Here is a 27906-nt window from a genome sequence, read left to right on the forward strand (position 1 = left end):
ACGTGGTGTTGTCAGGTTAAAATATAAGTGTGTATTATTTTGTGACGGAAACAGTTATAATTCATAATTAGATTTTGTATCATTTTGTAACGTGTTAAGTGATTTCAATAAATCTTTACTAAATCAGCAGAAAAGCAGCCGACGAAAAAGTAAGTATTAATATTTTTCAAAAATAAGAAAATACACACATACACGTGTTTTTATTTGTTACAAAGTATGATAGTATTTATAAAAGGATTTTTTTTATTATATATCTATAAATATAATTAATTTTGACACATATCGTTATATTCTCTAATATTTATTTAAATTTTGTTTAGTATTAAATTCTAACCTATATTTAGCATTAATATATTTCTCCCGCGTTTGTAATTAGTTCAACGCAGCATTTCGAAGGTGTTTGTGTACTTCAAACGTAAGGTAAAAGAATTCATAAAAAAAAAAACGTACTGTAATTACATAAAAACAAATTTAATTAAGCCTTATTAGATTAAAGTAGAAAAAAAATCACCAAATTTTTCAATCTCAAATATTAAGACAAGAAATGTGTTCATAATAAGGTGAAGAGGTTATGTTGCCGCAACATTATTTTAATTGAAGTATAATAGCATAGTAAAATATCGCAAGAAAACTTTTTAAAATTTTTAATCAAAATATACAAATATGCCAACTTGGAATCAAATTCAAGCTCAACTACGAAATCCGAATAATCCAGTGGTGTTTTTCGACGTATCTGTAGGCACTACAGAAATCGGACGAATGATTTTTGAGCTTTTCGAAGATGTTTGTCCAAAAACATCGGAAAATTTTCGACAATTCTGCACTGGAGAGTACAGAAAAGACGGTGTATCTTTAGGTTTTAAAGGTGCCATATTTCATAGAGTCATTAAAGACTTCATGATCCAAGGCGGTGATTTTGTAAACGGTGATGGTACTGGAGTTATAAGCATCTACGGTGGTGGAACATTTCCTGATGAGAATTTTACATTAAAACATGACTCACCTGGATTGTTATCCATGGCCAACAGTGGCAAAGACACTAACGGCTGTCAATTTTTCATCACTTGTGCCAAATGTAATTTCTTGGATGGTAAACACGTTGTTTTTGGAAGAGTTATCGATGGACTTCTAGTTATGAGGAAAGTAGAGAATGTTCCCACAGGGCCAAACAACAAACCAAAAATTCCTGTGACGATATCTCAATGTGGACAAATGTAATAGCTAATTAAGTATATTTTATACTTTTAAATGTAAGATATGCTATAAAAAAGTTTGTCATATTTCTTCAGAATAAGGGTACTATTTTATAATCGTATACCTTTTCCCATTTTAATATTTAAATAATTTTCAGTACATATATTTCAATAAGCTATAATTATAGCCTAAATTGGTAATTATGATTGTAATGATTTACTTCGGAGCTGTCTGCATCTTACATCGCCTTCAGGTATCTTATGATTTCCTACTAATAGAGATTGCCTATCAAGACCTGCTTAATTGTACTTAAAAGTTAATAAGTTGCATCTTGATCGACGGATTGATAACTTCGAGGAACTAAAGCCGTGATTAAAAATGATTGATACGATAAAAATAAAAAAAAGTTATCGTTTTACGAATTTCAATTTTATTCCGTTAAACTTACATACGAAATAAATAGTCATTAATATAATCTACATTGTATTGGATTGGATAAAAATCCAAACACGTTTGAAATATCAATGCGACTTACAACTCGAATCGATCTTCTCAGAAGTAAAACACCCAAAGTAAACACGTGTAATGTGTGTATGATCTAACACTATGATCAGCGTCGACTGACAAAATTCCAACCGTAAATGTTTAGGTCTTCATTTCGTATCTAATTTACAGTAATCTAATCGAAAACTATCCTTTATTCGTACATAATTCGTTCATGGAATAATTTAATATTATATCTATTAATAGCCTAAGAGACAATCGATGTACTTAACAGTGAGTCTTATTTCTGCTTAGCTACGTATTCATCTTTTTCCTTTTTAATATGTTCTGAATTGTTACACGAATCGATAAATTGCTTATACTACGAACAATTATTTCTCTTCTATTTTATCGGGCACGTTTATTATATCGTTTCTCAATTGAAAAACTAGTACAGTTTATTCGAACAATTATTCTCGTCAGCACGTAATTTCTTGCTTTGGTTGGTTGCGGAATAAATACGAAAATAAATTCCAGTTGCACTTACGTTGCATAAAATCGTGCGTAGAAAGGCAAATTCCCAAACGATTTACCAACATCTCGAAAAATGGTTTCCAGTAAACTTCAGTAAATAAAATGTATCAATGTCTCAAACGATGACCAGTGTGCAATGCACTAGATCGAGAACACCCTTCAGACTTTCTTCATCGATCACTCTCGATAAATACCTTCAGAATCGTTTCTATCGGACGAAATTTCCAGTTCATCGTAATTCGAAGGAAACTTATCTCGGTCGCAAGATTTGCTCGTTCCCTAAAAAACAACGATATGATGAACGGAGTTGTGATATTCCAAACAAGACTGGCCGCTTTCGAGAGGCATTCCTATCACATAATTCACGAATCGTCTGGATATCATCATCGGGATCGTCACGACCTGAAAAAACATTACACCGATCATCATCGTCAGCAGCTCACGGCAACGATAGCAGTTGGTCCCTCCTCTTAGGCACCGTGAGCTGAGGTGTGGTCTACCTGCTGTTGCAGAACACGTCTTCCTCAATGGTATCGACCTGCGAGTTATCATCAACGACCATGATGGGCGTAGCACCGTCGTGGAGACTCGATTTCGAAATGGATCTTTTGTAAACGTCCCTCGTCACGCTCCTGGTGAAGCTGAACTTTCGTACCAGCTTTTTGTCCAATGCAGCGGGACTCTTTGGTCCCTTCGCTCTAAATTCGTCTTCTGTTCCTTCGTAATGAGCGAGCATCACCTCCGTCGCGTGTTCTTCGATCACGTCCACAGCATAATCGATATCATCGTCGGTAGCATTTTCTTTGATCACGCAGAATCTCAAGATATACTTTCCCATGACTCTAGCTGGGATCATATGAAGTCTGCCGGACGCGTTAATATTCGCCAACAATTCCTGATTGATTTCATCGCTCTCCTTCAGTCTGAAGCAAACCAGACCAACTCTCACATCGTTAGTGATCTCGAATCTCTTGTCCCTCCTCATCAGAGTCTCGAACCGTCTCGCCAGTCTGATATGGTTCCTTATGTACTTCTGCAATCCTGTAATTCCATACGATCTCATCACGAACCACAATTTCAACGCTCTGAATCGTCTGCTCAAAGGAATTCCCCAGTGACGATAATCGATAGATTCTCCGGATCTAGCGTGCTGAAGGTATAATGGATCGACGACGAGCGCCGACGTGAGCTTCACTCGATCCCGTACCCAAAGGCAGGAACAGTCGAAATTAACGAGCAACCACTTGTTGGGATTCGTGTTGAACGAGTCTGCGTGTTCGATACCCGTCATCAACGGCCTCATTTCAGGGCAAATGAACGCGTTCCCAGCGTAAGCACCGTCCACGTGGAGCCACATGTTAGGATACAATTTGCACACTGGTCCGATTTCGACTAAATTATCAAACGCACAGGATCCGGTAGTGCCAAGAGTGGTGGAGACATAAAACGGAACCAAACCGTTTGCCACGTCTTCGCGGATCGCAGATTCCAGTCGCTTACCTCGCAAGGAACCTTTTTCATCTGGTTCTAGAACTCGAAGCTTCACCAAACTGATCATCGCTGCCTTTTCGACGCAGGAATGAGCTTCTGTGGAACAATAGGCGACCAACCGTGGCAGAAAGGCCGAGTCCTCGGTGTTCGGGTCTTGCTCCTTCAAGGTTCGAATCGCTTGGGTACGTGCCGCAAGCATGGTGACCAGAATACACTCGGAGGCTGACCCTTGTATCACTCCACCACCTTTCGAGCTTTTGTGTTCAGCTAGGAACTCCGGTGGTAGGTCTATCGCTTTTGCGTACCAGTCGAGTACGATCGTTTCCAGTTCCGTGCAGGCCGGGCTCGCCGCCCAAGAGAAACCTATGCACCCGATTGCGTCCGACAGCATGTCCCCGAGAATCGAAGGGAACGAGTTACCCGCTGGAAAGTACGCGTGAAAACGTGGATGCTGCCAGTGTGTGATCTGTAAACCATTCGTGTTCTCTCAGTAATCAACGTTTGTATTGGACGTGAAGATTTGTAAAAAAAAATTTTTTATACGAATTTTTCAATGTCGAGGTATGAATTTAAAAACTCCGCAACGCACGAACATTAAATTAGCAAAGAAATATTGGAAATAGGATGATCTAATGACAATGAAAACTGTTATTTTATGATCGACCAGGTTTTTCCTATTTTTTTAGTATTCATGAATATTATTAACATCGAAAGAGGTCGGAATCAACGAAGGGGGATCGATAATCGAGCCCATAGTTGACACTCACCCCGGGCATTATTTTGCTGTCGACGTCCCTCATTATGGCATCCCATGATTCCCCTTTCGCTGGAGCTTCTTTGGGAAGTAGGGGCCTTAGATATCCTGGATCCACGTTCGCCGTCACCCTCTTCCCCTCCAAGGTGCGGAGATACTCGCAAATATATTCGATCATCTCCTTGCCACGTACTTGAAACTCATCGATGTTCATGATAATTGCCGGCTGGAATGTAATTCGAAGGAGAGACGGGCTAGTGCGTGCCAATGAAACTCATGTTTGATTAAGCACGTTCTCGGCTAAAGCGTGTGTACGTGATCGTGACATTTTTCACCGCCATTTATCGGGATTACAGACGAAATAAACGTCATTCGCAAGCAAAGAAATACCTGGGATGAAATATCTTCTTTACGCGTTCTCTTTTCTTTACGTTACTTCTCTTTGTTCCTTTTACTTTTCTTTTTCCAAAAGATTCCAGAAGAGTCCGTTGCGTTTTATTTTATCAAACTACTTTACGATTTCGATTTTTCGAAATATCGAAGCGTTTTTCACTCACTTCTTCTTTTTGATTAGCGGATAGAAAATCCGATCCACTTTGAAGATATATCACTCGAACGTTTGAATACGTTTCTCTTGGAGAAGGAATTTGAAAATGGTCGTTTGAGTTGTTTCAGAACATGATCCCACTTGGAAGGAAACGCGTAACAGGTTTGTCCCGCGTTGGAACCGAGACTGGTGGCACCTGGCATAGCGCCGGTCAGTTTTATGCGCGCCTCCTCTTCGTACATCCCTGCCTCACGCAGATAAAATTAAGGCGGAGCTTCGCCTATCGTGAAAAATATTAACTTACCTGCTTCATTCTGGATTACGACACTGGCGCCTACTGTAACGCTTCTTACGTAAATGCCTGCTCGAAAAAAGGGATCACACCCCTTCGAAATTTCTCTCCAACCCATAAAATTCGTCATACTTTCACTCAACCAATTTAGCATCGCTTTTTCCCTCCCACGTGTGACGTGATAATTCATTCTTTCCCTCAAATGCCTACACCGGTACACTTACACTTTTTGTATTAAAAAAAAAAAAAAAAAGTGACGATTTTTAAAGAATTGTTAATTTCCTCGCTGGAACATTTTTTTCTTTTTTTGTTTTTACTAAATTTCAATGCTTTTTTGCAATTTATATCTAAAAGATTTTACTAAAAATTATTTCATCTGAAAATATCTCCATTACTGTTTTAATTATTTTCTCAGGAAAGGAAATAACAATAATTGAAATTTCTGGCATGTTTCGTACCGCATCGTTCGAAGATAGTTAATTCGACGATTAGAAAATCGATTGCCACCCGCGTAGATAGTGGTCGTGGATCGATGCCAAAAATCTGAACGAAAATTCGTAAGAAGGGTGGTCGACATCAATGGTGATGTATCGAGGGGGTCGCTGCTTGAATAAGCCAGCGTGTTGTCGATGATGCACGGGGAGTAAACTCGCCCCCTCCTCCCCCGTTTATAAATAGACGTTTACTCTTCACCTACATTTACAACACCCCGTAGAAGCGGTGACAGGTCACCGCTCAATCTTTGTAACACATACAAGCAGACACATGGCGAACACCATTTTCTCTCTCGCCACTACCTTCACGCATGGTCTGCTCGCGACCGACGTTTTCGAATTGGATTCTCGATCGAGGGTGTCGATACGATTGCCATCCAGTTCGAATTAATTAATTCCACCACCGATCCCCTTTTTTCCGCCGGCCATTGTCCATTTGACTCGCGTTAGCTTCGGGCAAGTTGCCGATCAAAAAGCCGCTATACCCCAAACAATTAGAAAGTTGCTCTTCCGAGGAGATCGAAGTAAATTGAATTCATAGTTTAAAACAATTAAATGTAATTTTCATAAGGAGAGAAAAAAAAGTATATTCGATCTATCGTTGAATCGTTATTTTGACATTTTGTTCTATTTATTATCGAATTATTTAGTTAGTTAGAATTTGTAGGTGTTGAATCTTTTACTAAAGAAGAAAAAAAAAAAGGTAGAAGTATTCTCGTGATAGGTTTTTCTTACAATAAGTTACGCTCGTTTATTTTTCGACATTGGAGACTATCCTTTGATCTCTGTTAATATGCAACAGCCTACGTAAGGGATAGTATTTGCCGCTCGTTCAATTACCAATATTCTACCAATGATCGACATTATCGACAGTTGCCCCTTTTTCAGCGAACTAATTTACGATCACGCGTTTTCGCTTGACGTGGCATGTTTCGGCAGGCAAACGGCGGATGACGCCTGAGCCACGTGCGACGTTTTCGTTTTCATAGCGAGATCCCATTTTCGCAAATGAGTTTTACGAAAATGGAATCGAAACGAAATTGAATATAAATGTCACTGGATACTTAGAAGAGAGAAAAAGAGAGAGAACGATAACCAAGCAAACGGTCCAGGTACATCGCTCACCCTCGTGACCCCAACCTTTTCGATCGTGTAACGAACAGCTTTTTATGACCTTTTTTCGATATTCCCGCGACACGAGTTTCCGTTTCATGTTTTTTATTCCACCCTATTCCTAACTCCCTCCCCGTTCCTAACTCCATGTCCGGGCCAATTCACAGACATCTCTATAACGACAGAAAACAATTACGATTGCGGATGATGTGGTAAATAATTGGAAATACCATGGTTTTTGTACTTGAGGAAATCCATTTTACTATATAGAGCACGCTTTATATATCATATATGTAATGTATATTGGATAGAATAATATGTTACATACGTAGCGTGTTTCACGTGGTACACGATTCTATCGCGATCCAAAGAGAGCACACTTATATAAACAGATCGATAAGCAAGTAAAGATGATGTACTTATATCTATCGAGCCGCTTCCTTCGGTCGAGCCGTGAACGCGAAACTTTGCAACTACTGCACACAGTCCCGAAGGGCTGACTAAACAGGCGACGAAAAACGATGCCACGATCAAACAGGATCGTCGATCAATTTCGACCATATTTTCATTCGTCGACTGTTGCTGAGCAATTTTAAGGGAATTTTCTTGTTTGAGAATCTTGCACCGTTTCTTTTTAATCGACGATTCCGTCGGCAGTATTCGTACGTGATTCGATTGCGAGAATCGTTGTTGCTTCGTTATTTAAGTTTCATTCCTATCGATGTATCTGAAGAAACTTTCGAAACTTTAGAGAAAAAAAAAAGAAAACGATAAAGGATCGGGCAAGGTTTTACGCTCTGCCATTTGGCGATCTTCCACGGGACGGCGAAGCGGATGGCGATGGATCCGGACTGCATCCGTTGCTGCTTCCGCGACGACTTCCGGTACCGCTTGCTTTCAGCCGTACCATGGTATCCAGATGACGAAATCTAAAAGTATTTCTTTCGATTAATAAGAAAACACGATGTAAGGACAATTTCGAATATTCGATGTAAATGCAAAGTTTCAATCTCGTTATAAGAAAGTAGAAAGATGCGAGATATTGTTTTAAAGAGAAGAAGAGAAGATAAAATAGAAATTTGCAGAATATTTTGCAAAGTACCTAAGAGATAGTTCGCTAGTATCGGCGGCGTCCTTCATCAAATACGCCAGTGGCCACGATATCCACGAACGTCTACCGTCAGACATACTAAATCAGTGATTTTGTTAAATCTCTGTAATCCATTTTAAGGATACACCAAAGTCTTACGTTGCGCTGTTCGTAGGATTCGAACCGATGCCACCGATGGTTGCTTGAGTATCGAGTTTTCCCCCTGTCCTGTTTGGCGTTTTCGTAAAACCAGGTTGAATCGCAGGATCGGACACCATGCGGACGAAGAAAGACCTTCTTTGCTCCAAAGTGGCTCTCTTCTTCTCCTCGAGCATTTTCCTCTGTGTCAACTCGTCCATGACATCCTGCAATTGAAGATAAAATAAAGATACACGTAATACGCAAGAACATTCGAAGAGCGAAACGAAATTCCAATTGGAGAGATTTCGCTCACCTTGGACTCTAACAACTCAGCTAGATAATCCGTGATTATGCTCCACGCTATATCTACGATATAAAAATAAGAATTGAGTAATAGAGTAAAAATTGAGTAAAAGAAACGTGTAAGAATGGTATTATCAAGCAAGATATTGCTGACCAACGTCAGAAGCGGTGGCATTCGGCGCAGCAAGTGCGAAACGAATCGTGAAGCGTTGATTCACTCTGGCTGGCACCATATGCAGCTTTCCAGAATCATTGATAGCACTGAGAAGCTTCTGATTTAGTTTGTCGGTGCCTTTTGCTCGGAAACAAACCAGACCCAACTGAAAATCATTTAATACAATAAAACTTGGTAACGCGATAAACCTTGACTCCAAGCCTTAAGCCACTGTTGTCTTCGTATTGTCTTCGCGAGTCGCTCACCACAACTTCGTTACAGAGCTCGAATCTCGAATCCTTCCTCACCAACGCCTCGAATCTTTTCGCCAATTGAACGTGATTTCGAATGTAGGCCTGCAGACCGGATATCCCGTAGCTTCTCATCACGAACCACAGTTTCAAGGAACGAAATCGTCGGCTCAGTGGTATGCTCCAGTGTCTGGGGAAACAGGAAATTAAAAATAACGGATGTTGAATGAACAAACGATGCTTGTTTTTTTAATGAAATAAACAACATCGATGAAATCGATAGTACCTATAATCGATGGCTGTATCCGCGTGAGTATGCTGCAGGTAAAGAGGATCGACGACGAGCGCGCCAGTCAGCTTGAATCTATCACGAACCCAGAGACAGGAACAATCGAAGTTCGTTAATAGGAATTTGTTCGTGTTGGTGTTGAAAGAATCTGCGTATTCAATACCAGCCATCAGGTACTTTAGTTCCGGACAAATGAACGAGTTGCCTGCGTAAGCCGCATCCACGTGTAACCATACCTATCGACAGCCATAATACAAATTTTCGGGCTGAATATACGCGATAATAAATAAATAAAGGTTGAAAAACGTAGATATTCTTACGCCTGGATATTTTTTACAAACTGGACCGATTTCTCTGAGATTATCGAAGGAGCAACAAGCAGTTGTGCCTAAAGTAGTGGAAACGAAGAAGGGGATGTATCCTTCGGCTGTATCAGCTTCGATCGCCTGAAGAAGATTGCACGATGACGAAGAAGAAATCAACACGTTTGCTATATCACTTTCGCGTATATAACTTGCTAAAACTCACAACGATACGTACGAGTGAAGTTTACGAGAATTTTCTAATGCGATTCAATCACCAGTTCTCTGTGGTAGCGAACGTGTTAAATATAAATATAATCCGGAAGAAAAATTCTACCTGACGCAAAGTTTCACCGCGAAGAACGCTCTTGTCGTCGGGCTCCAAAATCCTTAATTTTACGAAGCAGATCATCGCGTCCTTTTCGACACAGCTGTGACTTTCGCGACTACAGTAAGCCATTAATTTTCCTAAAAGAGCAGTTTCGTCCAAATGTGCGTGAGCAGGTAACTCTTTTAATCTACCAATAGCTTGAGCTCTTGCTGCCAGCATACACACTAGAACACACTCCGAAGCTGAGCCCTAAAATTCGTTTAACTGTTATCTCATTGCCTACGATTTATGTATGACGATTACGTTATTTAATTAATCCAGCAGAAAGTGTTTAATTCTCGCAAAATATCAAAATATTTACTTGTATCACACCACCTCCTTTGCTACCAGGGCTAAAATAAAGAAAGTCCGTCGGTAGACCAATAGCTTTGCCTGCAATTTAGTATACCCGATGATATTCGTTCTCTAATACCTCGTATAAATTCGATCGATATTTAATAGAATAATATTGAATTACCGAACCAGTCACAGACTATCGTCTCGAGCTCCGTGCAGGCTGGACTGGCCGCCTAGAACAAATAAAACGTCGAAATACAGAAATGAACGAACAAACAGACTTGGGCGATCCGTCAAGTCTTTCTGATCCATGTTCACACCCTAATCTTCGCGAGAAAATTGAATTTCGTGTATCGATGCGACTTCAGCATCCTCGGAAATTTTATATTCTTAACATATAACAGAGACGTTGTATACGTAACGCGAATGTTAAGTAATTTTCTCTAAAGGAAGAAAAAGAAATATCGAACTCACCCATGAAAAGCCAATGCAACCTATTGCATCCGACAACATATCGCCAAGAATCGATGGAAAAGAATTTCCAGCTGGAAAGTACGCGTGAAACCGTGGATGTTGCCAGTGAGTTATCTATAAATATTTCCCTCTTTTTATCCGTCTCTTTTTATTTACACGTTGTTTTTCTTTTCATTCTCAAAATCTTAAAATTCTTTCATCGCTCGTAGACATTATCAAAGTCACAGAGAATGAAAAATGATTCTCCTTTTCACTTACTCCGGGCATGATCTTCGATTCCACGTCCCTCATGATGTCCTCCCAAGCTTCAGGTTCCCGCGGTGCTTCCGATGGTAGAAGGGGTCTCAAATATCCGGGGCCAACGTCCGGTGTTACTCTCCGGTTGTGAATGTTACTCATGAATTCGCAAATGTACTCCACCATCTCCTTGCCACGCATGCGAAACTCCTGAATGTCCATGATGATCTGTTTGGCCCTTGAAAACCTTCGGATAGAACGTGATTTCGTTTACCATCACAGTTATCACGAATTTGCTTTTTCTACTTTCTAGTTAATTATTCGGTAATAGTATCTGTCACAAGCTCGATAAGGATGAACCCTTTTCCACTCTGTATCTGTCACTAAATGCGACACGATTAGTTCGTCAATGAAATTAGAGAAATTGGTAAGCGCAGAATTACATAGACACTCTTACTTTCGGCAACTTTAAAATTACAATCTTCCTTTGCGAAAGGAAAATTTTAATATTTTGCTCATCAAAAGCGCAAACTTTTCTGTTTCGTCTTTGTCATTCGTTCTCGTCGAACGTATAATATATGGATTTGCCGGCTACGTTGATGCCTCGCACTGAACGTATATATACGTCGGTCGTCGACAAAGGGATAAACGATACGATAAAGATATTACAGAAACTTTCTTAGTTTCACTGGAACAACACGTCGAATAAAGACAACTAATTGGTGAGAACATTGATGAATCCAGAATTGTATTCGCTCGAAGGATCAACCCTCGACACAGGCACTCTTGGTTCCTTAAAAACGTAAAGAAAATTACCGCAGTATCTCGATCTTATACGATGCGAAAAGATGTTTGGATATATTTTATAATTTCACTTTTTGTCACGATCGAAAGGACTTGAACGAAAATTCGTAGTCCCCACGCGGAAGACCGTCCTACCTGTTGCTAGCGACGACGACGACGAAGATCGTAAGGTCCAACCGGTGTACGTTGAATGAGCCACGACCGAACAATCCGCACTTTCGCCTACCACCGTGGATATATCGAGGATCCAGGGAGCGAGGATTCTTCAATTCCTGCGCAAACGCGTCCTTCCGTGCGATCTTCTTAGCGGATCCTCGAAAGGACGAGCGGGAGAAATGGGTGGATCTATGTATGGCTAGGAACGCAATTTCCGTTAAAGGGAAGATTGAAATAGACACGTAAGGGTACCGACTCCCCTTCGTTCAATCAGTAACCTCATGCTTGCTCTTTGTTACGAAACTCCAACGGCTGCGCCTAATCAAAATCGTGTGTTCTTTAAAAATTCGTTTTTACTTCTCTACCGGTGATAATTTTGATAATATAGATCGCCAAATTGGACGGAATTTTACAAAGTGTGACACGTGCTTCTGATAGGTTGGAATAAAAGGAATAAGCGTCTAAGAGGTGTCCTTGAACGATAATGAACTTGACGATGTTCCATAGACGATTCCAGAAAGTGATGTAATGGTAAACTTTACAATTTACCGTCGCATCTGTGACACTCACTGATTACGTGGTTTATCATTACGTGTATTATCAATGAGAGGAGCACGGTTTCTTAACAAAACAACGAGTTCTAACGAACGTAGTTTAAGAACGTTGTTTAAGAAGGCATCGTTAGACGGTTGTTTGATTTCGTAATAGGTCATACGATGAAATAGGGAATAGGAAGATGTTCGCGCGGGGAAACTTCATTCTGCAGGTCGATTGACTCGGAAATGTTCATACAATCGTTCGAGGGAGCGTAGTTCTCCTCCGGGGTATTGGAGGAAAACTTCTGAAAACGGCTTGCGCCGTTCATTGGCGATGAAATCGTTGAGCGTCTTCGCCATAGAAGAGTCGGCCACTCGAATAAATTGGAAGTCAGGCTTCTGAGCGCGCGATGGTTTATTACGGTGGGAAAAGAGCGCGTAGGTATGGTTAAAAAGGTGTCAGACGCAGAATATCTCGTCCCCTCTCCCTTTAAAAGTCGTAGCGATGCAGCTGCACCAAAAGTGGTCGGAACTCCTTGACCTTTCGTTCTCTCGTTTAGAGAATCCCCTGATACATCGTGAATCTCGTCAGATCTCCCGTCACGTTGAAATTAGTTTCCTTCGTTGCTCGAACAAAACATATCGGATCGAATAGAGAGAAACACTCGATGGCTAAGAAACAATGTTTCTAACTAGTTCACCGACATCGATGAAACACATTTCCTCGTTATAGATTGAACGATCAAACGCTGGAAATTCTGTTTACCATTAGTTCCTTTTAACAGGTTACTTTCCTTCTCTACAAAGTCTCACACTAACATAGAAATCGTAATTCAACGACGCAAACGCGATGTTCTCGACTACCTATCTGCCGGCATCGACGTGCACGAGCCTAACGTAACAGTTTCTGTATCCGATATAGGACAAATAATGATTCGTGACGTAGCGAACACTGAACTAGACGTACATCGAAAGCGCTCCACGCCTAAATCTTTAATCGAAATCGATCGGAAAAAGTGTCAGTCAGTGTCTGTCCAACAAATTCTTCCGGATACGTGTACCGGAATAATTTCCATAGATGAAGAAGCGCGATGATTGAGGCGCGAACAGACGATCAGAGGTTTTTCAAGGATCAAGGATCTTGATGAGATAACGTGAGAAACGAATTAGTATCCAGCAGTGGAAGCACCCGTTTCGTTTCACATAGGCAAAACGACGCCCTTTAGGGATAAAAACGTTCATAATGCTGGAATGTAGGGGTGAGAAACTGATAGGGGTGCTTAATAATGCAATATGGCGTCGGGGAGTCGCGGCGCTATGCCGACTATGCCGCATACCACCACCATATACGCCTACACTGCGACCCCCTTACACCCTCCGTAGTTGCCCCCGACTACGAACAAGCCAGAGAGGTAGGGATGTACCGTGCAATCGAATGCTGATTGGAAAATATTGATGGAGTTTCCATAGGGGATCCCTCAGACCGCCGATGCTTTTTCCAAGTTCGCCTCGGAATTCCAGAAATTACACTGAACGCCAACTTTCGAGAAACGTCCTAGTTTCATTCTGAGGAAGATTGATATTAATTGATGATCGTCGAATCGTATCTTGGTTATCGAATATATGAAGTCTCGCTTTTTAAATGGTTAAAGCTTGTTATAGTTAAATATTGATGTTTTAGGGTGAGATTTATTTTGTAGGTAGATTCTTTGCTCATCTTTCGAAGGATGTGTCAGTTTCGTGTTAAGGAGGATCGATATTAAGCGATGATCGTCGAACTGTCTCGATCGTTGGAATCTATGAAATTTCATTTTCGAATGACAGAGGATTGAATACGAACGAATATGGTATTCGATGATGCAAGATTTCTTCCATAGGTCTTTGTTTATTTCTTATATTGTAGGAATGGAATTTAACTTTTAAGACAACTGAGATGTTATAAGTTCTCTGAGATACCACTGAGATCTATAAGAATATAAATTGTTATATCACTGAGCGAAAAAACATTGAAATCCAATGTGTCGCTTAAAGAATTATAATTAGCTTGTATTTTTTCAAACTTAAGTGTATTATATTGTACGCTATTATGCTGTCGCGTTCATTCGTTAAAAAAGTGTATCTTGAAAGGATTAAATTGTTTTTAACAGAGTCAAGGTATCGGTATGACTTTGGAGCGCCGTGTCTGACCAATGACGGTCATCTTCCACTTGAAACGCGACATATCGTTTAAACTGGCGTTGAATTACAAGTAACTCAAAAAAGTGAAATTTACTGTTCACTGATTGATTTTATCTTAATAAGAATAGGAATAAACGTACATTTAACTGATTATACCTTCAATGGAAATAAATTATTTTTTATTTATTAAATAAAATATAATCGAATCTGATGTAAGCCAAGTTGAAGATTAGCAACTTGAAGGAATTTGTAGATATTTAAACATTCTTGTATGAGAGAAGAGAAGATAAGATAGGATTAAACCGAGAAAGGTTTATGTGCAAGACTGTACTCGGTCATTCCAAGTTCCATGAATGGTTCCAAGAATGGCACGCCGAAGAACCGATGCCTGCGGACTCATGACCTACTGGCAGAGAGACGTGGTCTCCTCCGCTCTTTCATGATTCTACCCTCGTAATAATTCTCTTTAAGATTTCGAAAATCAGCAGAAATAATTTTTCAAAATCCTAGTAGATCGTAAAAATCTCAATAAATCTTCATTCGGTAATTGATTGATTTTCTTGCAGATGGTCCGACCAAAATTGAATAAAAAGAAATTGATGAAAAATGTGGAACCTGAGCCAACAGATTCGGGAATTCCTATACCAGATTTACCAGAAAAATGTCTTCTAATGCAAGTAAGTGTCGAAATAAAAGTTCATAAAAGATTAACGGTACCAGCATTTTCATAGCATGTTGTTTAATGGGAATTTTTTCAGGTAAGAAGTGGCTCGAAAATTAGAAACGTTCTCGAGTACGCGTTGAAAGAATTCTCAAATTATAACAACGTTGTTTGGAATGCGGCAGGAAAAGCTGTTGGAAAAGCTATTTCCTGTGCGGAAATTTTCAAAACGAAAGAAAAAAATCTTCATCAGATCACTAAAATACGTTTTATAGAGTAAGTTACATAACGCGGAAAGAAATAATACTCTCTGTTTGTTTCTTAATTGAGGTATATGTATTATTAAAGGTCGAAGGAGTCGGAAAAGAGGAAGAAGGATGATACCGCGGAAAATGTAGAAATTCATCACGTCCCGGAAATATTTATTTTGCTTGCAAAAGAAGTAAAAGACACATCAGTGCTTGGGTAAATATTTATTTTATAAAATTTTATAACTATATTGTTATATCATGTTCCTGACGTTAATGTATAGCTACCAGGCGCCTGACGATAATGGAGAATTCTTAAATGGCCAAGAAACGAAAAACGAGTGCAAAGATAAGAAACAGGAAGCAGGTAGCAATGTGACCCGCGTGGATGCTGGACAATTCGCAGCTATGGGATTGAAGGTTGGTCAAAAAAGGCCGAAGAAAGAGCAAACGAAAGGGCAAACAGAAGCGCCACCAAAAAAGAGTAGGAAAATAGCAAACGATGGTCAATAATACAAGCGAAAGAAATTAAATTGTATTGTATATAAAATTCAATTTGAAATAACTCGTATATAATCAAAGATAGAAATTTTAAATTTTAAATAAAAGATCATATTTTCTCCGAAACTTTGTACATTTGTAAGAATTTTTATTCTATCATATTTGTTATGCACATGAAAGAGCGATACAATGGTTCTCATTAAGTAAAAAGTTTATTCCTTGTCATCAGTACATGCATGTTTATTACAGAAATAATCACGCACTTTCGGTGTATTTCTCTTATTCCAATCTCTATTAACTGATCTTATCGTTATTAGATTTCTTATTTACAAATTATATATACAGTGTTACAATAGCATACATGCACATTGCAGACTTATAACATATACTATGAAAATTACAGTGCCTTCTACAGAAATTTAATTGTAAGGTCTTTTTTCTTTTGGTTTTAGAAAAAGTTATTCGCAATAGACGATTAGCAAACATCACATTTCACCAACAGTAAATGAAATTACTAAAAAATTCTTTCGTGATGATTATGTTTCTCACTGTTGGTGAAACTGGAAGAGGGTACATTTTTGCAATTATTTCTCTGTTTTGTTTGTTTTTTTTTTTTTCTTAGTAATATATTCATAGTATCAAATTCGTATAAGCTTACAAAAAACATTGTTTGAATTAATCGCGATTGATACATTAATAAACCAATAGATTCCAAAGTATTCTTAATTCTTTTTTTCATTTTCATATTATGTCAATTACTACTATAAACTACTTATTATGGAGCTTAAGTATTCGGCAGTAGTATGGATAATCTCCCAGCACTGATATTTTTTTTCTTACCGAGAAAACTAGAGAACACTTTCAACTTTCTCATTGGCAGAATTATTAATCGGTAAAAAATTAATGTCAATTAATATAAATAAATGATTATAAACTAACTAAAAAATAATATTCACTTGTATTCTCTAGTCTCATTTTTAAAAATGTGTGTGCCCTGATAATATAACAAATTTGTATCATCCTTCTAATGTTTAATACTTTATAGACAATAAAAATGTAACGTTTTTAAACGGACTATGCGATATTAAGAGTTATACCGGTAACAGGAGAAGAAAGTCAACATTTTAAGTTCAATCCCACATAAGATAAATATGTTATAAATAAGAACACTACACATTTACTATCATTACTAATAATGCATATAAGTGTTTGCTTCATTTGGTTACTGCATGATGATTATAGTTACGTTATATTGATAACGTTTGCTACAGTAAATATATTCATTTTTTTTATGATGACTCAATGAAGTAAGAAAAAAATATCGATATTTAATGTTAGATTTCGAATTAATCAAACGCATCGTAATAAGGTTACTTACAAAAAAGAAATCTAGATTTATATATAGTTTCAATAAAATTAAATATTTTTATACAAAAAAGAAGGTACAAAATATATAAAGATATGCTATGTAAAAGACTGGATAATTTTACTCTAAATTTTCTTGAATTTCTTGTTATATTATTTCATGAAATGCCATTTGGTAAGATTATGTTTTCAAAAATGTTTAAAATTATTTTGTTACATTAAAAATGTAAACTCATGTAAAATTCATTAGTACAGAACATTTAGTACATTTTAATTTAATGTATTGTGTAGAAGGTGTAATACATTTGTTTAAAATAAACTCATCTTTATACAAAGACTTAGTAATGGCTGGATCATAACTTCAACTATACCTTCCACACTTTACACATTCAATGATAAGTAAATACTATAAATATAATTTTTAAGCAAGAAAAGTTACTTTATACAATATATTACTGCTAGCAAAGACTGTATTAAAATGAATCTTAATTCAATTAATAACAAGAAATTCTAATGATATATTTCTAGACAGATTAGCAAAAATTTTCAGCAATATATCAATATTACCAATGATTTCATTAAATTTGACAAATCAATTTTGGACAATATAAATAAACATTCACGTTCTACGCTTCGCTTTCTGTTGTTCCTTCTTCTTCCATAATTGGTACTATTAAACTTTCTTTTGACATCAAATTATACTTTGTCACAAATGCTGTAAACCTAAAACAAAAAAGATCAATGATCAAAATAAATGAATTAATAAAATATTGATACTTCTATCTATGCTTTTACAATTAATCATTCTACCTGCGGCATAAAAAAGTCTCATTCTCAAATTCATCAAATATTGTTCTATGATGATAATATGCATGAGAAAAGATTCTGTAAACCCTCCGGCTAACAGATCCAAGTTTTGCTACTGAAGATTCTTTGATACTTACTCTGAAATAAAACATAAAGAAATAGAGAGATAGATAAAAAATATTTATATATTCTAATTATCTATAATAATCATTTGATACTATTTTTATATACCTGCTAGGAAAATACTTATTACTGTTAAGCAAACAAGCTGCACCATCGAGTGTATGTCGTGTATAATCAATAGCTGGACATTCTTTAGGTGTTTTATGTGCAGCACACAGAAATATCCACTGTTCAGTAGCTGTCATTTGAGTACAAGCTTCTGGATGGCATTCTGCTTGCAGTCTTACTGTTAAACCATTGAGTTCCATACAAAACTGTCTTAAATGTTCGTATTTCCATACTGCTTCATCTTGTGCTTCTGGCATTTTCAATATTAGATCGACATTAGATGGATCTCTTCTAATCATCTGTTGAATATATTGTTGCACAGCCAATGTGCTGTCCATTTCTTCAAAGGGTTCATCAGGCCACCTACAGAAATTCTAAACAAAGAAGGTTTCTAAGTTAAGAATGTTTAATAAGAAATGAACAACCAGTGTCACTTACATGGCTCACTTATTACATGTACAATCTATTATAGTAATTACTTAATTGTTAAAAAGCAGTAAATATTGTACTAAATATTATCTATCAAAATCTATATCTTTATCAGTAAAATGTATTTCTACGAATATATAACTATGGGCGTATTAGCATTTAGACACGATAAGTACGTTACTGAAAATGTAAAACAATGTAAACGAAATATAATAAATTATTAGTTTGTAAACAATAATTTCTTTATAGAGCGTTCATTGATTTTCCAAAGATATGTCAAAGACGCGTTTGGATATTTCTGTAAATACGCTGTACATAACCGAACCATCATTGAACGATAGCCTACAGGACATGAAAACAATAAATCCTCATTAAAGTTAACATTTTTATTAACCTTTGCTGTAGTTCCGGGTCTATTTCTTCTGAAGAATACACATCCGTCCGCCATCTTCATTTTTCCAGTTGTTGCACTCGACTAGCGTGCACGTTCGATTGAATGAAATAAAAGAACGATCTAAGTGTCGTAATGTCGGCCTAGTAGAGAGTAGCGACACCATATCACTGCCACTACGACTAGGTGGCACTTGGTTCTCCATTTAAAAATGTATACTTAGATGTTTATATATGAAATAAAAATATGCAATAGACGTATACTTTTTTATTTGATATTAAATTAGAATAAATACAAGGCATTATAATTTAAGATTCAATCCAGTGATTCATTTTATTTTTATTATACTTATATACAGAAGAAGTAAAGTCTAACTTTTATTCTCTAATATAATGAGTTTAAAAATAAAAAAACTTGTCTAATGAGATGACTTATATTATGTGAATATTTATTCGTAAATATCCTCCCTATCGGCAATGTAACGTATTATATCCTTAGGTCGTAAAAGTTTCTCTGCATCCATATCTGGTATTTCAAAGAAAAATTCATCTTCCATGGCCATTATAATTTCTATGTGATCTAAGGAGTCTAAACCAAGATCGTCGATAAAATGAGAGTCCACAGTTAACTGCACAAAGTTCATTTTTTAATTATAATATGTTTCAAAAATTGGCAAACAATTGAATTTATGCATATATGTATATACGTATATATGTATCAATTTATTACAAAGGCACTACGATTCAAGCAAGGTATTAATTAATAATTTCTTTTTTCTGAGAAACTATCTATATCAAGATGTTCCAACAGATATAGAAAATAAATGATAATGCTACTAAATATTACAATTTATATAAAATATAATTAATAATCTTATAAAAATTAAATTTTCAACAGAAATTGGTAAATTTTATCACACTTTCACAAGTATATTTTAATGTTACATTATCTTGTGAATAGATACCTTCTTAGGATCAACTTTATCGTAGAGATTGAGTACTAACATTACACGCTGCTGAATAAGATCAAGCGATAATGGTGGACCATGACTGTATTGACGCACCTGCTTGACTCGTGTGCCCTATAAAATAATAATATGTAAAAAGAAATATATAATTGTACAACCTTCTCGTCAGTTATTTTATCAAAAGCTTTGACCACTTTTAAAACACGATCTTCAATTTCCTTAGTTTTAAGTTTTGCACTGTATAGGCGTACAGATTGCATATTTACCTATATGTACAATATTATTATATGTTATTCACGTGTCATAAGATAAATAGAACATACGTACAACTAACATAATTATAATAATTTTATTATATGTATTACAAAGCTTTTAATAGACATTATAGACGAATAGGAGAAGTATAGATTTTGAGTATATAACACGACAACTCTTTATATTTCTCAAACATGATAACATCAACGGAAAAAAATTTTAATAATGGTGTTGCAAGATTGAACTTTACTTTACTGACTCTATTACTTTACGGATATTCAACCTAATTAAAACATAACATACATACTAAACTAATGAAATATTCCGAATCTTATACTCTGAATACATTTATATTCACTGATTTCTTAAAATTCAAGTTATTTTGATTATATAATGTTCAAATTGAAGTACAATGTAGGGATGACCAGAAAGAATAGATGAAGACCATGGAAAAAGGCAGTGTTTACCTGCGGCACATGGGTGATGGTATTTTGTCTATTACAGTGAAAAAATCGTTCATTTAATTGAAGTTGTGTAATGGCACTTCGTAAGCACGTTTGTCTGATCGAATTTTTAAATGTACCAGTATTTCTCATTAAAAGACGAACTCCTGCGAGAGACGCCATTTTCTCTGCAATGAAAAATCTACCAAGACGTAACCTATTGTCGAACCCCAACTTCTACCGTATCGTAATTTTTACTACCACGGTTGGTTATTACTTAACAAGTTTACGCGAATTAGAAATTGTAGCGACATCTACCTACGATATATTTACTGCAAAGCAAAAATTATTTTTCTAAGATTTCGTCAAATACTGTTAAATCTTTATATATGTACACGTACATAATACGTTAACAATTATAATTGTAACAGATAATATTAACTTAAGAATTACATAATTATTTATTTATAAATTTTGATATAATGATTTATATGTCACAATAATATTATTTTTTTTATTATTTATAATCATATTTTATTCAATTTGTATAATATATAAGAAATGTTAAAATGTTTCTCAGAAGATGAGAAATTTTTTGTAAAACAAGAATATTGAATATTTAGTAACATTTCAGGTTGAGAATATGGCGAAATTGCAGGAATCGACGCAGCTGACAACGACCGACTCGTAGTGGAGTTCATGTTAGTATTTATCTTTGGCAAGTATTTTTTTCTGCTGACCAGACGGCGAATTTGCTAGTGTCTTGGATAAAGTGTGTTTGAATTCGTATCGTTAGTGCCATATGTGCTGGAAGAACGGTGATCAATATGTGGGTGAAGCCACAAGAGGTTCTACTGGCAAATGCTCTTTGGTAAATTGATACGTGTATACGATGTTCAATGTTCTGTTATAATTACTGTTTACATCGTACGTCAAAGACAGCTGACAGACGTGCGCTCAAGGATTTAAATAATTTTCGAGCATTTATTTATTTGCCAGAGTTCTGCGAGCTTATGTATATGCTAGTCTAAACAGAAAAATAATTATCTTTTTTAATTGATTTGTCATTTTTGTATTGTATTTAACATAATATTATTTGTTTACATCTAGTAAATATATTTGACGGTATTAAACGTTACGTGTCTGTTAGATCTTGTTAGTTAGAGTTACTATCGTTAAAACCGTAAATCATCGCTAGATGTATTTTCTTACGTTATATATCATGCAATGTAGTAGTATAAATTATAATGCATTATATGTGGGAGGGTGTATATGATTTATTATCGATAACAGACATCCGCTCTATTGGAATCATTTCGCCAATTATTATCTATGACATTAATTCATTCTCATTCGGTGATATTTATGAATAAAATATAAATGAAAAAAGGTGAAAGATACCACTGATATTTGCAAAAATATAAATGTAAAATTATGTAAAGTTGCTGCCTTTTTTTTTTTTTTTTTGTAATATTATGGTTTGCACAATAAAATTGTAGCCTTTACTACTGAAGTTTATTTGTCATATCTTTATTGTATTTTTTATGACTCATTTCTACTTTAAAGGATTTATGTACCATACAATTGAGTTTATAACATTTCACTTTTATGTATTTTAAAAATACTTTGACATTACACCAATTTTTTTATTATGTTTTTGGAATAAACAGAATTTATCTCATGTGTTAAAGTGATCTTCAAACAGGAATGTTGTCTTTGAATTTTGTTGTCTTTGTCATGCAGGGTAACAGAACAAGCAACTGTATATTTTGTTTTACAACGCCGTAAAGGACATGGAAAGACAAAAGGCCTTACTTCTATATTGGTGGGGACATTGGATAGCGTTTTTGACACTAAACCTCCGCCATTTAGGATATTACATCAGACGCCATCATCAGAAGTTTATTGGGGTAAAATATTTCAATATAAATTAATAAGATAAAATACTTATATTTTTTATAGTTTCTTCATATTATATTAGTATAAGAAATTGTTATTATAGATAAAAATCTTTTAAAAATAATTTTTTTAACTTATAGCTGTTGCATGTTCCTTGACACATGAAGAAATTTTACAAGATTGGGAATGGCTTCACTCGAACTTGATGGATACATTAACATCATTTGATACTGAAGAAGAAATAACTGAATTTGTTTGTTGTAAAATACAATCTATTATTGCAAATAATGTACCAGACTGTCAATTTGCTGATGGTAAGTTATTATGAGAAACTGATCAAAATATAAAATTTTTGTATAGTATTATTGAAGTCTATGTTATCCACAGAAGAAGATCCAGAATCATTTAAAACTGTATCTTTTAAATTTCATCAACTTTTCAATATACCAAAAGAAGATAAATTGGTCAATTATTATTCATGCAGGTACTTGTATAATTAACTTAAAAGTATATAAAATTTCAGTAAGATTTAGAAAATCTCATAATGTTGTATCTTTTTAGTTACTGGAAATCTCGTTTGCCTAGACAGGGGTGGTTATATTTATCAATAAATCATATGTGTTTTTATGCCTATATATTGGCAAGAGAAACAAAATTAATTATAAGATGGGCAGACATTACTGAATTAAGCAAAACTAATTCCATCTTATTTCCAGATAGTATACGTGTTGTAACTAGAGACAATAAAGAGGTAAATAAGATATTGTGATTGTTTATTATTTATATTATTACATTATCTGTAGCATTCAATATTTTATTTCGTTTTCAGCATTATTTTTCAATGTTTCTTCATAAATCAGATACATATTCGTTAATGGAACAGCTTACAAATATTGCTATGAAAAGGTAACATTATTTATATACAATAGATAAGAGTGTAAGAGTATAGATAGAACATGTGCTCAATAAATTAATGTTATTTTATCTTTGCTAGGCTTATAGATGAAAAAAGTGGCTTTAACGAAGATAGAGAACTATTAAATAAACTGAGGTATTTGAAGTCATTTACAGGTTTCTGAATAAAATTTGTGTACATTGATTATAATGATAATTATATTTTCAGCAAAAACGTACCTAAAAAACCATCCTTTTTAAAAAGAGATCTTGATGCAAGAGCACATTCTGAAGCTTATAGATTACAATTCAGACTACCAGGAAATGAAAAATTAGATGGTAGTATTGATGCAACATTATGGACACCATACAATAAAAGATATGTCTGGGGAAAAATATTTCTTTCCCAGAATTATCTTTGTTTTGAAAGCAGAGTAAATATATTGATTATTTTAAATAAATATAAATATGTATAAATTTATGTTTAATGACGTAATTCAATATCCATTTCATTGTAGGTAAGAGGATTAGTAAGTTTAGTTATACCTTTAAGAGAAGTAAGGCTTATTGAACCAGCTGAAAATCAGTCAACTAGTACAGGAATAGATAAATCTATTCTAGTAACAACTGCTCGATCGTCCTTTTTATTTGCTCAGATTCACGATCGAGATTTTGTTGTTCAGAAAATATCTGAATTATTAGCAAAATCTAAACTATCAAATTTGTAAGTTTCCACTTAATATTTTTAGTTTTGACCATACAATTTAATATGTAATATGTCTATATAGTAATTAATATATTTTCAAATAGGAGCGTCGATCACGCATTTTTTCATAATAGTTTACGTAGTGATAGCAACAATGAGGAAACTAAAACCGCTAATGACTGGAAACCACAACCACCATTAATGACTCTGTTTAAAGCTCCATTAAGCAATGAAGCGACGCTAAAACAAGAAGCTAAAGAAAAACAATGGGAACTCCATTTTGCAGAGTATGGTAGAGGTATTACAATGTACAGAACAACAGAGACAGCAAAACTTATAATCCAGGGTATACCACAGTCTCTTAGAGGAGAAGTTTGGCTTACTTTTTCGGGTAATGCAGTCAATATAATCATTACCATATAATTGAATGGTATAACATAGTTTCAATTTATTTCTAGGTGCGTTAAACGAAATGGTAATGAATCCAGGACTTTATAAATCGTTAGTTGATCAATCATTGGGTAAGTCTTGTCAGGCAAATGAAGAAATAGAAAGAGATTTGCACCGTTCTTTACCCGAACATCCAGCATTTCAATCTGACACTGGTATCAGTGCTTTAAGAAGAGTTCTTTCTGCATATGCTTGGAAAAATCCACAAATTGGTAAAAATTTTATTCGTGAAATTTGTCATTATAAAATTTTCAAAAATTATTTAATCTTAATTGTCTTAAAACAGGCTATTGTCAGGCCATGAATATAGTGGCTTCAGTTCTATTGATCTATTGTTCAGAAGAATCTGCTTTCTGGCAGTTATGTAATGTATGTGAATCATTATTGCCTGATTATTATGACAGAAGAGTAGTCGGTGCTCTTGTTGACCAAGGTCTTTTAGAAGAGCTAGCTGCTGAACACTTACCAACTTTACATGCTAGATTGCAGGAACTTGGTCTCATTAAAGTTATATCACTTTCATGGTTCTTAACCATATTTTTAAGCGTTATGCCAACTAGTAGCGCAGTAAATATAATGGATTGCTTTTTCTATGATGGAGCTAAAGTAATTTTCCAGGTACAACATATTTTATGTACATATATTTCGTTTTTAGCTCCTTAATTATTTTTTATTAGTGAAGATATTGAATTTTATTGATATCCTTTCTAATGAATACAGAATAAAATACATACAGAAGAAATTTGAAGTAAACAGGTCTTTCTTCCTGTGTCAGATAGCATTGACAGTACTGGAGTGGAATCAGGATAAATTATTAAATTGCTGTGACGATGGTGAAGCAATGCAGTTATTAACAGATTACCTTGGGGGTGTATTCAATGATGAAGGACTTATACTTCCAAGACCAGTTGATAGCGCTGCTCCTAATAGAGTAAGAACGCTTTTATGCATTAGTTATATTTACGGAGATTCATGATTTTTATTTGTGTTTATTATTTTAGAGTATATCTGTTCAGACTTTAATATATGAAGCATATTCAAGATATGGATCTTTGACTATTGGTGGAATAGAAAGACTTCGTTTAAAACACAGGCTTAGGGTAGTTCAAAGTTTGGAAGATGGAATTGAAAAGAATGTAATTAGAAGTGTTATTGTTGATAAATATATGACAATGGAAGAACTGCAGGTATTAATATATTTAAGAAAGTATACATTCAAAAAACACAGATGCTTAAAAAACAATGATATCACTATCTAGGATCTGTTAAGTTTAGTAAGAGAAGAATTAATGAGTCAACGAAAATCTGAACCTGATCGTTATGATCCAACGCAGCCACCTTATGAGGCGTATAAAGTAGATTTTGAACTATTTAGGATATTATTTGGTGGCTTGTCTCCATGGGGAAAATGTAGTCAAGCTGAATCTCTCGCCGCCCGATTATTTCGTGTAAGTTAATCGAATTTTACAAAATAATTTTCTACTTTTAAGTGTAGCTATTTATAACAAAAAAAGAAAATTATGAAAAATAATAGATAATATTAGAGAATTAACATCCATGTGTATGTTAGTTTTATTGAATAAGATCAAGCAAATACAGAAAATGTTCATAAGTAGTATTGTATATCAGTTAATGGATCGTAATCGTGATGGACTACTGAACTTTCGGGAATTAGTACAAGCGATTGGTATGACCGCAACCGCAGATTTAACACAAAGATTAAAACTTTTATATACTCTACACTTACCACCATTACTCACACCTGTTGATTTCGAATCGCCAACGCATTCTGGTAAATATTATTTTATAATTCAAAGCATTATAATAAGAAACTGTTTATTGTTACTTTAGACAAGTTAAACATATCAATATTAGATGGTGCTGAAGTCGCAGCAGAAGCTACAGATTTTTTTGACAGTATGGAACAAAGCGTTGCTTCTTTAGAAATGCCAGTTAGTTTAGCGGAAGAACCGAGTATCGGTACTTTATCTCGGTCGACAAGTATGACCAGCCAGGGAGATCAATCATGGGAAGTTCAAAGCATGGGAAGCTTACGCTCCATGATAGCATCCAAAGACAGCCCACTGGATCTTAAAACTGTGCCAAAAATGTCACAAAGACATTTCATTGCATTATGGAAAACTCTTTATGACATGTTCCCTGCACAACCAGAAGAACAAGAAACTTACCATTGTATAGCTTCAATAGGTAAATTATACACATATAAAAGTATTATTACTACTTGAATCCATATTAAATAAAAAACGTTTTCCTTACATACAGGTACACTTTTACTCCAATTAGGCGATGTTGGTAAAAAGTTTTACGTCGGTCGAGATGAGTCTGAAGACAGTTTACTTTTGGCAGCTATTGCTGTTCAACAAACACCTCCAGCTGTAGAACGGGTAACATATTATTTATATTAAGTAAGTAATCTTAGAGTATATTATAAATTGTACATAAAACATGATTTTTAGTCACACGATCGCAATGGAAATCCGTCAAATGTAGTTGCATCTACTGGTCCAGATTGGTCAATAAGTGTCGAACAGTTCTTGGCATCTGCCTTAACAGGTCAAGCTATAGTTGATTTTTTTAGTAAAAGGGCAGATCTTTCAGAAGCGATTACAACTTTAAAAAATCGTAGGTTTAATCGCGTTCATTCCTTATCAGATACTCCTGTGTTAAATGTTTGATACGCAGGTTTAACTGTTTATAAGAATAGTGTAAGATATATGTAAAATTTATAAAGTCATAGATTGCCTTGAATAATTGACCAGTAATTTCGTTTCCTAAGGAAATTTCTACATTTATTGCAATTAGATAAATAAATCTTAGTTAAAAGATAAGTTTGTAATGTGCAAAATACATTTTTGTAAGAAAATAATAGTTAACATGAATTTAAAAAAAATTAGAATATAATGTTTCAATACAGTAATTCAAGTAGCATCTAAATTTTACATAGTATTACTCTTATATTTTTTTATTGATTCCGAAATTACAGATATAAAAAACGTTTAGTCTTTTATGTTTTAATATTATGTACTAATTTACTATGAAGATAAAATTTTACTGCAAATGTGATTAAGAATTAATTATTCTTTCAAAAATATTAATCTTTAAATATATATAAATCTATTGGCCTAATCATACAATATAATAATCATACTGATCA

The 27906-nt window shown here is 35.2% G+C and overlaps 7 protein-coding genes across 12 annotated transcripts; 3 read left to right on the top strand and 4 right to left on the bottom strand.

The window, feature by feature from the left end:
• The first annotated feature begins 21 nt into the window (after positions 1 to 21).
• On the top strand, positions 22 to 16020 carry Rpp25 (ribonuclease P protein subunit Rpp25). The gene is made up of 5 exons (XM_072000910.1): positions 22 to 149; positions 15051 to 15161; positions 15243 to 15421; positions 15494 to 15610; positions 15678 to 16020. The coding sequence occupies exons 2-5, from the start codon at positions 15051 to 15053 to the stop codon at positions 15904 to 15906; spliced, it is 636 nt and encodes a 211-aa protein (XP_071857011.1). The 5' UTR covers positions 22 to 149; the 3' UTR covers positions 15907 to 16020.
• Positions 294 to 1294, top strand: LOC139985979 (peptidyl-prolyl cis-trans isomerase H). The gene has a single exon (XM_072000911.1). It carries the CDS (start codon positions 664 to 666, stop codon positions 1216 to 1218), a length of 555 nt encoding a protein of 184 aa, XP_071857012.1. The 5' UTR covers positions 294 to 663; the 3' UTR covers positions 1219 to 1294.
• LOC139985966 (tyrosine decarboxylase) lies at positions 1696 to 5300 on the bottom strand. 3 transcript variants are annotated; one of them, XM_072000887.1, is made up of 4 exons: positions 5014 to 5300; positions 4470 to 4682; positions 2712 to 4168; positions 1696 to 2613 (listed from the first exon to the last, which is right to left on the bottom strand). In XM_072000887.1, the coding sequence occupies exons 2-4, from the start codon at positions 4668 to 4670 to the stop codon at positions 2607 to 2609; spliced, it is 1665 nt and encodes a 554-aa protein (XP_071856988.1). In that variant the 5' UTR covers positions 4671 to 4682; positions 5014 to 5300; the 3' UTR covers positions 1696 to 2606. The 3 variants fall into 3 exon arrangements, with proteins under 3 accessions (XP_071856988.1, XP_071856987.1, XP_071856986.1); XM_072000886.1 differs by having other exon boundaries at positions 4847 to 5300; XM_072000885.1 differs by having other exon boundaries at positions 4470 to 5289.
• On the bottom strand, positions 7180 to 11882 carry LOC139985963 (aromatic-L-amino-acid decarboxylase). 2 transcript variants are annotated; one of them, XM_072000883.1, is made up of 14 exons: positions 11750 to 11882; positions 10832 to 11057; positions 10574 to 10687; positions 10281 to 10332; positions 10125 to 10195; positions 9770 to 10012; positions 9451 to 9576; positions 9128 to 9366; positions 8857 to 9031; positions 8591 to 8756; positions 8447 to 8499; positions 8152 to 8357; positions 8005 to 8076; positions 7180 to 7831 (listed from the first exon to the last, which is right to left on the bottom strand). In XM_072000883.1, exons 2-14 carry the CDS (start codon positions 11030 to 11032, stop codon positions 7693 to 7695), a joined length of 1857 nt encoding a protein of 618 aa, XP_071856984.1. In that variant the 5' UTR covers positions 11033 to 11057; positions 11750 to 11882; the 3' UTR covers positions 7180 to 7692. The 2 variants fall into 2 exon arrangements, with proteins under 2 accessions (XP_071856984.1, XP_071856983.1); XM_072000882.1 differs by having other exon boundaries at positions 8005 to 8091.
• A 67-nt stretch (positions 16021 to 16087) lies between the features above and the next one.
• Mob4 (MOB kinase activator 4) lies at positions 16088 to 19272 on the bottom strand. Its single transcript, XM_072000909.1, has 4 exons — positions 19121 to 19272; positions 18298 to 18671; positions 18070 to 18204; positions 16088 to 17982 (listed from the first exon to the last, which is right to left on the bottom strand). The coding sequence occupies exons 1-4, from the start codon at positions 19178 to 19180 to the stop codon at positions 17886 to 17888; spliced, it is 666 nt and encodes a 221-aa protein (XP_071857010.1). The 5' UTR covers positions 19181 to 19272; the 3' UTR covers positions 16088 to 17885.
• A 167-nt stretch (positions 19273 to 19439) lies between these two features.
• Positions 19440 to 21094, bottom strand: Nd-acp (NADH dehydrogenase (ubiquinone) acyl carrier protein). Of its 2 annotated transcripts, XM_072000913.1 has the most exons (4): positions 20807 to 21094; positions 20240 to 20350; positions 20082 to 20198; positions 19440 to 19745 (listed from the first exon to the last, which is right to left on the bottom strand). In XM_072000913.1, the coding sequence occupies exons 1-4, from the start codon at positions 20963 to 20965 to the stop codon at positions 19566 to 19568; spliced, it is 567 nt and encodes a 188-aa protein (XP_071857014.1). In that variant the 5' UTR covers positions 20966 to 21094; the 3' UTR covers positions 19440 to 19565. The 2 variants fall into 2 exon arrangements, with proteins under 2 accessions (XP_071857014.1, XP_071857013.1); XM_072000912.1 differs by lacking the exon at positions 20240 to 20350 and having other exon boundaries at positions 20807 to 21083.
• A 239-nt stretch (positions 21095 to 21333) lies between these two features.
• Positions 21334 to 27503, top strand: Tbc1d8-9 (TBC1 domain family member 8/9). 2 transcript variants are annotated; one of them, XM_072000864.1, is made up of 19 exons: positions 21334 to 21483; positions 22526 to 22692; positions 22822 to 22995; positions 23069 to 23165; positions 23243 to 23432; positions 23511 to 23587; positions 23676 to 23732; positions 23805 to 24009; positions 24094 to 24299; positions 24386 to 24672; positions 24740 to 24943; positions 25018 to 25349; positions 25507 to 25662; positions 25733 to 25918; positions 25991 to 26179; positions 26361 to 26523; positions 26607 to 26939; positions 27015 to 27136; positions 27209 to 27503. In XM_072000864.1, coding segments are annotated over exons 1-19 (3366 nt in total). In that variant the 5' UTR covers positions 21334 to 21481; the 3' UTR covers positions 27428 to 27503. The 2 variants fall into 2 exon arrangements, with proteins under 2 accessions (XP_071856965.1, XP_071856964.1); XM_072000863.1 differs by having other exon boundaries at positions 21429 to 21653.
• Positions 27504 to 27906: the final 403 nt, after the last annotated feature.

Source organism: Bombus fervidus, chromosome 3, assembly GCF_041682495.2.
Source record: "Bombus fervidus isolate BK054 chromosome 3, iyBomFerv1, whole genome shotgun sequence".
Lineage (NCBI taxonomy): Eukaryota > Metazoa > Arthropoda > Insecta > Hymenoptera > Apidae > Bombus > Bombus fervidus.